The 14,148-nt window shown below is 30.3% G+C and overlaps 1 protein-coding gene across 1 annotated transcript; it reads right to left on the bottom strand.

The window, feature by feature from the left end:
• Positions 1-10,809: 10,809 nt before the first annotated feature.
• LOC129899051 (60S ribosomal protein L38-like) lies at positions 10,810-13,799 on the bottom strand. Its single transcript, XM_055973829.1, has 3 exons — positions 13,711-13,799; positions 11,841-12,024; positions 10,810-11,034 (listed from the first exon to the last, which is right to left on the bottom strand). The coding sequence occupies exons 1-3, from the start codon at positions 13,711-13,713 to the stop codon at positions 11,012-11,014; spliced, it is 210 nt and encodes a 69-aa protein (XP_055829804.1). The 5' UTR covers positions 13,714-13,799; the 3' UTR covers positions 10,810-11,011.
• Between the last annotated feature and the right edge of the window lie 349 nt (positions 13,800-14,148).

The following is a 14,148-nucleotide window of genomic DNA, read 5'->3' on the forward strand; positions in this document are numbered from 1 at the left end:
ATACACTAAAGATAGGGAGAAGCACGAGCGAGATACTCATGTATTCTAGATACATGTGAATCACACTAGATACACACTAGATGCATGTATCTGTATGTATCTGATGTGATTCGCATGTATTTGAAATACCGGATACATAGCAGAGAGTGGCAAGCGAGATGAGAGGAAGGCGAACGGGATTTGTTTATGTATTCCAGATATATACGAATCCACTTGGATAACAGTGTATCTAGAACAAATTACATCTAACTTTGGTCAATGTAACCCGAGATACATATATTTGAATATATCTGGACGCACCAAAATCTGATAACATTCATAATATTACAAATTAGAGTGTATCTAAATAATTACCTCCTGAACTAGTGAAATTTCCATAAATTTCCCATTTTATAACTTATAAACATTTTTGGCTTTACTAAACCTTTTATGATTCTACCCCTAATATATTTTAATTTACCATCTTTAAAATACTCTAACATGTAACTTTTAATTGTCGTATTCTTACCCCCCCCCCCCTCCCCCCCCCCCCCCACTTCTTACTAAATACACACAACTTCTTATTATGAGTTTCAGCACACATGCATCAATCCAAACATATCACGCTTAATTATCCATATAATATAATAAAAGGACAATATCAAATATATACAATAAATTAAGTAGTTTATAACAAATATAGTCATGTTTTATTTACATAAAAGATAGTGAAAATCATAGGAAATATACAGTGATTATACAATATAGTTTGCCAAAAGTCATAAAAAATATACACTGACTATACAATATTAATTACTTATACATGAACTATACACTAAATATACATTTTGATACACTCTATACATGAAATATACACAGAATGACCATTCTTTTGATATTTAAAATGACCGAATGATCATCTACTATAATCATCCATTAGTAGTTTTTGAACACTTAGAAGCTTATATCAACTAGTTTTAATCCGCTAATCCAAACGAATTCTAATTTATATGTACGTAAAATAGAATTAAGCTATCAAATTTATACGTACAGTCGATATTGCCAACAATATTAAAAAGTTGAAATTATGACGTTTAAATTCTGAAGTCGCCGTCAGATATAAGCTATCTATCTAGCTAGAGTACATGCTTACCTGGGAATTTTAATGACATTCTTAGTTAGTTAGACATCCTAAAGTTGGAAGTCGACCGATGAGTTTATAGCCGGTGCCGGTGCCGGAGGAGCTTCATGTTCATCAGCATTATTATTAGTAAGGTTGCTCCGGCGACGGCGTAAGCACCACCACCATGCTATACTTACAATAGCAGAAACAAAGGCAAATTTGAGAGCTATCTTAATTGTAATGTGAAGGATCAATTCCATGATTGTAATTTATTATGTTATTAATTGCTCTTTTGTTTTAGTACATATGAGTTAGGTTTTTATACAACCAAAAAACTCTTAGTATATGACAAGTCATACGTACGATAGAGACATTTATATGTATTAATTTGAATAGTTAGTAGCATGAAAAATGTTAGGACAGCCGCCATGTGCAACGTAATGACGATACTTGTGACATAACGTAATGACATCACTTTAGTGCAATCACATTACTCTATGAGCTTGTTACATAATTGTACGGATAATCAAAAAAAATCAACAAAATGATTGTACAAATATATAATGTATATATAATACATCGATATTATATAGATAGTTGTGAAATATACCGATATTATATAATTAATATATAATCGTAGCGTCAAAAGTGGGCCGAACAATCATTTTTGTAAAATGTAATTTATATAAATCTCATAGTGTTAAGAGCTAATTACATTATTTTTTTTATTCTTTTTTAAATTACAAAAAATTCTTAAAATTTAAAAATTTCGGATACATTACTGGACTTCCGGACACATTAGTCATTAGCAGACATCCAGGGGAGGGATGTATCCGAGAGGGAAGGGATGTACCCGAGAGAGGATTTTTGATTTTTTTTAAAATGGTAGAAAATTTTAGAGATTATAATAAAATAAAATATGTATTTAAATAATTTTTCCTTTTTGTAAATAAGACAACTGAGTTATTTTAAATAAAGAATTTTGACTCAATAAATAATTTATCTATTTTTTTCTTACTCTTACCTTAAATAAATTTATGAAAATAGCTCAGTGGTGAAGCACATGTTAACGACGAGGAGCTTACTTTTCCTCTTATTAGATAATAAAATTGTAACAACCTGTTCCCGTCATTATAGATAAGCTAATGAGGAAGGAAATTGGATCAGAAAACTTCTGAATAGTAACTTGGAAAATTTGAGCCTAGGTCAGATTTTGAGGAAATCTGAGTCAGGTGAGGTGGTCTAGGGTAATTCGGTAATGGATGGGGGATGTAATTATCAGTTTGATAGTTTGAGTTGATAGCGAAGACACTAAGGAGCCTGTACGACTTTACAAAATTGAATTCGGACGAGTAGAATTACCGTAATTGATCTTGGCGTGAAGGGTTGAATTTAGAACATCATGGTTTGAGGACATGTTGCAAAATGGGAGCTTGGGACACAAATTCCTAAGTTATGTTCTCGTCCCACCATGGCAGGACAGCCACGACTTGAAACGGAGAAAAGTCCCAAAATCGATTTTATTTCTCCCACTTCGTCCCACCATGACGGGTGTCACGATCCGACACATATAAATATTGAATCGAGTGTCACGTTCCAACACAAACTAACAGTTTGAGTATGGGTCCCATGAGGGGACTATTATTGACTGTTGTATTGATATTGACACTGTGAACTGCGTAATGCTTATGAATTGTTAATTGGTAATGTGTTTTATATATGCATGTTTTTACTATATTGAAGTTGCTTGTATATGTTTCACTTACTGAGTTGGCCGCGTGATCCTACCAGTACACCCTTGTTTATGTGTACTGATACTGCACTCGCTCTTTACTTGTTAAGTATAGCGCATCTTCAGCCGGCTGCCAACAGACCTCAGCTAAGAGACCAGTAATTGTACGGATTTAAGGGTGAGCCGTGATCTATCTTAAGTTCTTAGCTCATATTTTCGGGCTTTGGACTATTTCCAGACTTTTTAAGTTTAATGTTTCGAGGTTGCATCCCCATATCTTAGAACATTTGTTAGAAGTTTGGGTACAATGACTTTCAGATTCTAAGGAATGACTTCCTCATTTTTTTGGTTGACTATTTTATATCTGTGTTGAAATTATTTTCTGAGTTTATGAGAACTCAGTTTAGGACATATAAAATCTATTCCCACATCTATTAAATGCCTATTCTATGTTATAATTTTGATTCTCCCATCAGAAGGTTAGTGTGGTTGCCACTCACGACTTGATTTAGATCATAACAAAAATAAAATATTGGGAATTGGACCAATTAGGTTAAAATTGGAAATGGATATGACTATAGATTTGAATCTGTCATATTAGAATGGAATCTGTCGTCATTAGACGCTGACAATAATACTATAATACTTACTGCTTACCTTTATTTGTGTTGATCATCTAAATAAATATTAATTTTATGTTGTTGCTATCCTAAAATATTATTTATTCATATATAGTCTTGCGGCGGATATATGACATCAGATAGTCTTACGTATACAATAATGGCATCATTCTTATACTAGATGTTTGACTGGGACTATAATTTGGTCTATATAAAAAGTTTAATCAACTATAGTATAGCTGGTGTGATTAACATAATTAGCATTCAACAATTAAAAGTCAATCTACAGTTATTGATTTTATTTATCTCAAATGCAAACAAATTTAATAAATAAATTTTGAGAATAAGCTATATTATGGATTTGTCTACGACGGCAATGATATGAAGTAAATTATCCTTAGCGATAATACGAAAAATTACTTAAATACATATTTTATTTTATCATAATTTCTAAAAAAAAATTACTATTTAAATAATTTTTCAAAAATTTCCTCTCGGATACATCACGCTCCTCTCGCTGATATATCCCTGTCTCCTTCTCTGATATATTCCTTCCCTCTCTGATATATCCCTTTCCTTTAGGATACATCCCTCCCATATGTATCCGAATGTCTATCCTCTCTCTGATACGTCTCTATTCTTTCTCTGATACATCCCTCTCCTCTTGAATACATCTCTTCCGTATATATCTGGATGTCTGCTTATGTATCCGCAAGTCCACGGATGTATCCGAAATTCATAAATTTTAAGAAATTTTTGTAATTTAAAAAAGAGTAGAAAAATAATGTAATTAACTCTTAACGCTATGAGATTTATGTCAATTATACATAATAAAATAGTGATTACATATTGTCAAACCTTTTTATAATAACATTGTTTGTTATAAATTTTTGTTATTGTTATAATAAAATATTATTATATAAAATAATATATCACGAAAATTTGTTACAAATAAAACTTGACCGTTATATCGAAATAAAGAGAACAACTATTGTACTAAAGAGGCTTAACTGTAATAGTTTAGAAGTCTGATAATCATTTTTCTAGACTATTTCTCGATTTATTTGTGACACTCTTCAATAGAACTAATGTTAATATTCTTTCTATCATTTGAATTTTATTAAATATCAAAGAATGAACGTCTTTGTGGAAGATTATCAATTGCTAAACTTAAATAAATCTTCATTTTGTCCATGCTTTTATAGCTTATTTAATTGTGTTTGTAAAAGATTAAGTTCGTTGGATATTCATTTTGGATTTTTAATTTTCTCAAAATAAACATTATATGGTCAACTAATTATTAGATTTCCAAAATAGATTTTTTTTTTTTTTTTTTTGGGGGGGGGGGGGGGGGTTGGTTGGTTGGTTAGGATATACATTACTTCTGGAATTGTGGTTTATTATTATATTACCTTGTAATTCTTTGAAGTAAACAATAAAAAGAATAAGGGTAAGGCACCTAAAGAATAGAAATTTAATTAATTCTCTTTAGCCAAAGAACTAAAATGCAATATACAATTTTAATTAATCCTCATTTTAAATTATTTTTTAAAAAAAATAATATTTTTTACATCACATTTTTATGTCCAAATTAAAGAATACAGACTTTGCACACTTTAATATTTTTTAAAAAAATTCTAAATCTATCAGAATTTGATATTCAAGTGTAAATTGTATTCTTTTCAGTTTTCACTTTGCTGAAGTTTGATGATTAGAGAAAATAAAACGTGAAATAAAGTTATTAGGAAATTGATGGTCAACTAAAATGATTTTAATTTAGAGAAAACATTACCAGACAAGTAAATCAAGTGTACCTATACAGTCTCTTCTTTAATTTAACTGTGTTTCAAAATTTTGAAAAGCATTGATCGATGAGTCGTATTTAGGATGAATCATTTTAATTATATCAAGAATGACCAAAATTCTCTAAAATTTCTCTTTCACCAATTGCACCCTGATTTGCTCTTTAAATCTTGAATCACAATATTGTGTTGTCTATTGTTGTTACGATGACTTATTATCAGGGTTTATGGAAATATTATTTGTGACATATTTTTACTATGGAGTCTCTCCACGAAAATCAATTGTACAATTTTCAGTTCAGAATTTCCAATGAAGAAATTTTCTTGTTTGGGATTGAGTTTTGACTCAACTAGTGGTGATTATAGGAACCTTAAGATTTTTTGGAACGGAAATAATTGCCACAAAGCATATTGTGAATGGCACGAGGATGTTCATCAATTTTTCTTCAAAAAATACCTTTTTAGTGGGAGAATTTCACCAGGTACTTTGTGACCCTCATTTTCATTATGGGAAATCTAAAGGATCCTATAATCACCACTATTTGAGTCGAAACTCAATCCTAAACAAAAAAAATCCCTTAAGTGGAGAATTGGGAGTGAAAAGTACAATCATTTCTCGTATGGAGGGATTCCGAAGCAAAAGTATGTGGGATTCAATAATATTTCATAAACTCTGATTATAATCAAGTCATCGCAATAATAATAGACTACACAATAACCATGGTTCAAAATTTAAAGGAAAATTTAGTTTCATACATCTTTAATCAGTTAAATCGATGATATATAAGCCAATAATATATAAAAAAAATATAGCTTACCCATTGTGCAATTGGTAAAAGAGAAATTTTCATTTATCATTCTTTGACATAATTGATGTTTCATCCTATATTACGGCTCATCCGATCAATATTTCCCAAAAAATTGAAACACAATTGAATCGAAAAAGAGACCGCATAGATAATACTAATTCTTCTTCACCCTTGCCTTTTTATCATTTTTGGAGCTTCGATTGGAATGTTTGAATGCTGGATTAGCTTATTTATAAGCGTGATTTTGTTTATTTTTGGAAAAAATATAAACACACTACCAATTTGATTCTATTTATTTTTGGGAAAAATATAAACACACTACCAATTTGATTCTATTTATTTTTGGGAAAAATATAAACACACTACCAATTTGATTCTTTTTATTTTAGGGAAAAATATAAACACACTACCAATTTGATTCTATTTATTTTTGGGAAAAATATAAACACACTACCAATTTGATTATATTTATTTTTGGGAAAAATATAAACACACTACCAATTTGATTATATTTATTTTTGGGAAAAATATAAACACCCTACCAATTTGATTCTATTTATTTTTGGGAAAAATATAAATACATTACCAATTAGAGAAATTTTAATAATCTACTCGAATTAGTATTATCCAACAAAATAAATAAATCTAGACTCTGATTTTTTTTTCCTGAATATCTTCCTCACCTAATCTTTATTGCCAATTTTTGCATTTGGGCTTTCTCTTTTTTTCTTTTTTGTGCTTTACCCTTTTGTACTTTGGACCATTGTGTTTTCAAAACAATTGCTCTCTGTTATTATAATAGAAAATGATCTAAAATGTCCTGAACTATTGGAAATGATAAAAAAAATTCCCATCCATCTATTGGTTCTAAAATGCCCTTGACATCCACCTTTAGGTCCAAAAATGACATTTTCTTTAACGAAAAATGGCATTTTAGGCCTAATAGATGGATGAGAAACATTTTTGTACAATTTTCAATAGTTCGAGTGTATTTTAGGCCCTTTTTCGTAACTAAAATTTTGTTAAATAAATTTTAATTTATTATTAATTTTAAATAATTAAATTGTAACTAATAGATGGTCGCCACGTGTTTAAAAAAATTGTTCAAATTATTGAAGTAAAATTCTATTAAATAAATTTTAAATAATTAAATTGTAACAAATAGATGGCCGCCACGTGTTTAAAAATTATTTAATTAAAATTTTGTTAAATAAACTATGATTTATAATTAATTTTGAATAATTAAATTATAACCAATAGATGACCGTCACGTGTTTGAAAAATTATTCAAATTATTTAATTAAAATTATGTCTAAAGAGCCTAAAATGTCCTCAAACTATTGGAAATGATACAAAAATGCCCTATCATCCATCTATTGGGTCTAAAATACTCTTTTCCGTTAAAGAAAAAGTATTTTTTGGACCTAAAGGTGGATGTGAAGGGCATTTTAGGCCTAATAAATGGATGAGGGGTATTTTTGTACCATTTTCAATAGTTCGATGACATTTTAAGTCTTTTTCCGTTATTATAAATAAAAGGGGTAGTTTATACAATATAACTTGTCAAAAATCAAAGAAAGTATATACTGACTATATAATATAGCCAAAAAGATTATAGAAAATATACGGTGACTATATAATATAGTTTGCCAAAAGTCATAGAAAGTATATACTGACTACACAATATAGCTTACTTATACATAAGTTATATGCTAACTATACATTATGATGCACTCAAAAAGCTGAATATACCTTGACTATATATGAAATATACATTGAGTATACATGAAGTATATACCGACTTTTCAATCCCGATCAACTCAAAATCACCTCTAAGCAGTCTCAAATTTTAGGTATGAAATCCTCTCAATGTTTAGAATTTTTTGATATATTATTCACTCGAAACTATCAGTAGAAGACGACGACAACAAAAGGTGGATGATGTAATTATCCCAATAAAAATGACCTTTATGGCCTCTTTGATTTTTTTTTAAACACTATTATATCATTTTCCTTAAAATTTGTCATTGATATTTAAAATTATAGTATTTAGTTTGAAAATATAATATTCACTTTGAAACTATAGTATTCTAAATTATACATAAAATTAGTTGTTGGATTTCATTCACCCCACTGTTGGGAATTAGTGATTGACTCTATCTATAAAGATTTTGGATTTGTTCATAATGATCACTCTTACGGTCATTCTTGATACTATTTCTTTTAATTTTTCAATATTTAAATTGTTTGTCTCCACCATTTACAGTTTTATCATTCAATGAATGATTGATAAAATGTATTGATATTAACCTAATCCAATTACAAAGATTGGTACTTTGTAGTTATATATTAGCAAAATATTATTCTAGACTATAAGATTGATTTATGTGTAAACATTCAAGTTCACAATTCGACATTTTTTAGACAGCCAATAGTCAACAAATCAATATCCAATTTGCTGGCCATGTTCAGTGTGTTCAAATTCAGCTCAGTATGGTTTAGACTTTCTAACTTATGACTTGTGTTATAGGCTCGAATTATCGTCATTTCTCAAGGACATATAACATTTCTTCAGAAATATGGTGTTGTAAAAAGTGATACATGGTGTAATAACCATGAAGAAGTAGTTCTTGATGATAATGCAGATCTTGTAAGCATTGAAAATCATAAATCAGTGCTTGTTGATTGGTTACTTCCCGATGATCTCTTCACGAAACGAGGATGTTCATCAATTCTTCTCCAGGATCTACCTTTCAACGCGAGAATTCCATTAGGATATTTAGAATCACCTAGGTACTGGTGCATATGAAGGATCTTATACTCACCACTGCTTGAATCATAACCCAAACCAAAATGAGAAAATGCATCCCGTGGATATCCTAGAGCACCTCCTCTGCACATGTCCAAACCATCTCAGTCTCGATTCACTCATCTTGTCCACCATAGACAAATAATAGAATTGAATATTAGAATACTGAAATTACTTAGCAATTGACAGTGGCACCAAGTAATCAGCAATGTACTCAAAGAATTTCTGCCATGTTTACTGTAGTTGTGGTGTCCAGTTTGACAAGATTATAATAATAAAGATTACGCAGATAGCATAAGGTAATTTTTTTATTGACATATATAGATATTTTGAATCCCTAACACAAGATTAGAGGTTAACTTAGTAGTTAGGGGTTTAAAAAGTTCACTTGAATTTCCTAGTTTAAATTTTAAGACTATTTTTATTTTTCGAGCCCCTTTGTGTAAATTCTAAATCCGCTATTGCTTAATCAGTAGCAAGTAAGAACAAATAGTAAGAAAGTAAGATGAATTTTACCTGATCATCAACGTCCTGCTGTACAAGTTTCTTCTTCACTAATTTAATTAAAGTAATAAATATATACAATAAAATAATTAGTTTAAAATAAATATAGTTATATTTTATTTACATAAAAAAATAATCAAAATTCATAAGAAGTATATACTGATTATACAATATAGCTTGTCAAAAGTCACATACTGACTATATAATATTGCTTACCTATACATGAGCTATACACTGACTATACATTATGATGCACTCAAAAAACTGAATATAGCTTAATTATACATGAAATATATACTAACTATTCAATCTCGATTAACTCAAAATCATATCTAAACAGTTCCAAAAATTTAAATATGACAGTCTCTCGATGTTTTGAATATTTTGATATATAATTTGCTTGAAATGATTCATATTTTTTATATGTCGATTTTTATTTCGAAGAAGATGATGATGATGATGGTGAAGAAGAACTAGATGATGGACAACAAAGAAGAAGACACAACGAAGAAGACCAGAAGTCGGTAGCCATTTTTTTGAAATTAATATAGCCGAATGGCCATATTATGTGATTTACCCTTTTTAGTATTGGTTTATTTGTAATTCGATAACCCATTAAAATTATAGTAATGTATTATTTTACCTCAATATAATATTAAATATTAACATCAGGACTTTATAACTGATTACGTGTCTTTTAATTTTCAATTCACACTTGCTGTGACTTTGAGTTCACAAGAAACAAACCTCTTTATTTGTATTGAACTTATAGTTTTTTTCATAATAGTTATTACTATTTCTATTTTATGAGCATTCTATAAAGATATTTTATTATCCTATTTCGCCAAATTATTGAAAAAGTCATATATATTTGTATTATAAGCAATTTTTTATTGGTTAAATCAAAAAAACGAACCATTAAAGATAAAAAAATCCATTAAAAAAAATCTCATTGATTTGATTATTAATTTAGTGTATTTAAAAATCAAAAATCGATAAACCAAACCAATACTACGTAAAATTAAACCAAATCGATTGATGCACACACCTACTTGCAACACTCAATTTTACTCCTTTTTTGTTTTTTTGATTTCAAAATGCAAATTATTGAATTCAATTGAACTCTACTTTTGCCTACCTTTGCCTACCGATATCTAAAAGTTACATTACTTGGGTAATATTACAAAATATTTTACTGTTGCTAGACAAAATTGCTCGATAAATTTATATACATAATATCATATTTGAAGATCATTAACAAGAATAACTCTTGGAGATAAACTTGACCTTGTTGCTTACCATGTATTTGTTTCAAAAAGCAATAGAAATCTCAATTTCGAATCCTTGGTATGAGCATAATTAAAGCTATTGACTTCAGTTAAACCCGCGAATCTGGTAGCTACACCCACCCTTGTTGAGAAAACAGGCAAATTAACCAAAATTTCTTGTCAAAAACATAAGGGTTCAAAATAAAGTCAAAGGAGACACTTGAGAAAGCAACACAAATATCTAAAACGAACAAAACTTAAGATATTCCACAGGTTGAGAAAATGGTAAAGGAGCACAAGTTGTTCGAATTCTTGAGTATCTTCTAATCAATCTAAGGGGGGAAAACACATCAACTCTTACATCTTCAAAGGTCTTGCACGCTCAAACCTACATATCAAAATATACTCAAAACAATGAGATTCATGATCAACGAGATTAGCAACTATATAGCAAATAAACTAGCAAACTGGAACAACATAACAAAAGTGTAAATTAAGAGTGTTCACGATTTGGATGAAAACCGATCCAAACTAATCAAATAAATCAATTTTATCTTTGGTTTGGTTTTGCATTTTTAAAAATCAACAATGTTTGGTTTTGGTTTTGTTCAAACAAACCATAGAAATAACCGAACCAACAAATTATAAACATATTTTTATACACTATTTACACAATATATACACTGTTTATTTTTTATGAATACTTTTTTATGCAAAAATACAAAACACTAATTTAAAATAATAAGTTATGATCTTTTATTTGTACATCCATATCATTAGCTTAAGCACTATTTAGTAAGTTTATGTTGCTTAGTTCATTGGATTAGCTAACAATATAAGCAGAAAGCTAAACATAATTAAATTTCTAATATAAGAATTATAAGATCCAAATGGCACGAAGACAATTTTTTTTAATGAATTATTGTCTTTTCTTCTCTCTTTTGAATGAATCTTTTTTTTAATTTTTGTGTATGGTTAATAACCGAATAACCTAACCAAACCAAACCAAAACCAATAACAACCAAACCACCAAACCAAACCAAAACCAATAATAACCAAACCAATGGATGTATATTTTAACTGGTTTGATTTGGTTTTAATAATTTTAAAACCAATTAAAATGGTTTGATTTTGATTTTGATCAATAACTGACCCAAAACGACCCGTGAACACCCCTAGTGTAAATAAGTATACCTGGAGGAAGTGACTGCTTTAACTTGTCAGCCTTCTCAAAGTCGGACACACAGAGTGTGTACAGGTACTTGGAGCAGCGAACCTTGAACTTGACCATATCCTTGTTCTTCTTGATCTTGACAGATCGTGCATCCTTCCTCCTTGCTGTTAGGAGGAAATCCTTGATCTCGTGGATTTGCTTCGGCTGAAACCAAAAGAAAAAAAGGTTCAGTTAAACATTCACTCCTTCACACAAGGATGAAAAATTGCAGAAAGTAGTTCCAAGCAAGTTCCCATGCAATCTCAACAAATCAAATGGTAATGAACATGAAATATTTGACTGCTTAACCAGTAAGAACCAATGTATGAAGGACAAAACAAGGAATCACATTCATCAAGATATAAGCTATAATTAAACTTGCAGTTCTTCTACCAATAGGGGATATATCAGCAACTATAAGATAAGTCACTTCATCTACATTCCCTTAAGTTGCTCAACTTATATCAAGATTTTCAAATAAATGCACACATAAGAAGAGAAGTAAGAGAGTCAAAGACTCAAAAATAACCCCGAAGAAATCTAGCTTTATTATGAAGTAATTAACTCTATTGCTGGCATCAAGTAGATGCATAATAGTTACAAAATCACAAAAGTAAATTAGCAAAAGGGTCAGCTCATACATTGCTAGTTAATAATCCGGGAGCTGACAAAGTTCAGGAAGGAATCAGGGGAATCTAGACGGGATAAAATCCAATTACTTCAATAGAAACTAAAAGAGGGCTAAAATCTTGGATTAAATAACACTTCAAGCGCCACTAAAAGAATCTAATATCTCCACATCAGGAAGTCAATATATCAAGACCTTTTTTTATACCAGAAAATTCCTAGAGGTTCGCTAACTCAGTGGACAATGACCCGTCCTAACCCTCTGCCACTTAGATATAATGTTTTTGCCTGCAAAAGCAACCCTTTGATACTTAGATACCATGTTTTTGCGTGACGAGAACCTAACCCATCCATCACCACCTAAGCTCTAACCACTAGGCCAGAGATCTGGAGGCTCGAGAATAAAGAGTCCCATAAAATAACACTTCAAGTACCACTAAAAGAATCTAATAGCACCACAACAGGAAGTCAAAACATCAACACTTTTTTACATAACAGAAAATTCCTAGAGGTTCAGTAACTCGGTGGATAATGAGCCCATTCTCAACTTTCACTTAAATACCATGTTTTTGCCTGCAAAAGCAACCCTTTGCCACTTAGATACCATGCTTTTGCGTAAACAAGAACCTAACCCATCCATCACCACCTAAGCTCTAACCACTACGCCAGAGCTCTGGAGGCCCGAGAATAAAAAGTCCCAGAAAATAACACTTCAATTACCACAAAAAGAATCTTACTATCTCCACATCATGAAGTCAACACATCAAGACTCCTTTTTTTCTCAAAACAGAAAACTCCTAGAGTTTCAATAGCTCACACATCAAAACTCGGTGAATAAACGAGCCCACCCTCCGCCCACTTAGACACTATACTTTTGGCCACAAACCAATATCAACCGCTAAACCCATCCATCCCCACCTAAGCTTTTACCACAAAACCAAACCGTTCAAGACTCAGGATTAGCTTTTCTTTATTCACAGAAAAAATCCCCAAAAAATACTATTTTCAAAAGTAAAGCTTGAACAAACCCCAAAAAACAGAGAAAAACAATAAATTTAATCAGATAAAACCTAATAATTTACAAATTCCATCACATACTAAAGAAAGCAAAAACTACAACAAAGTATTTAATCATCAAAAACTCATCTAAAAAAAAATCACAATAAAAAGAGTAACTATATCTTAAATTCAACAATGTAAAACACAAAAAGGAGAAAAACCCACCATGATTAGGTCTTCAAATTAGGGTTTTGTTGCTCTTCTTGTTGCTGCTACTGCTGCTGCTGAAAGAGAAGACAAATGGAAGAACAAAGAAGCGGTACTATATAAATGGGATCGCTAAAAAAAAACCTAATTTGTTCAATTTCCAATTTTACCCCTAACTCTGAACCGAAACCGGATCGGCCCATTAATAGCCCGTTAAGGCCCGGCACAATTATCCACCTTCCTTTCAAGGCCTTACTGGCCGTTGGGCAACGGCCCAATAGCGGATATATTTACGGAAACTTACATAAATATATAATATTAAGAAAATATTTATCATCTATAGCAATAAAAAAAAATCACTGAACACTTATAATACATTTATAATACAGTTTTAATACATATTGCAGAGAACTATTTATAAAACATATATAATACAAGTTTTATAGATAGATAATA

This window comes from Solanum dulcamara, chromosome 1, assembly GCF_947179165.1.
Source record: "Solanum dulcamara chromosome 1, daSolDulc1.2, whole genome shotgun sequence".
Classification (NCBI taxonomy): domain Eukaryota; kingdom Viridiplantae; phylum Streptophyta; class Magnoliopsida; order Solanales; family Solanaceae; genus Solanum; species Solanum dulcamara.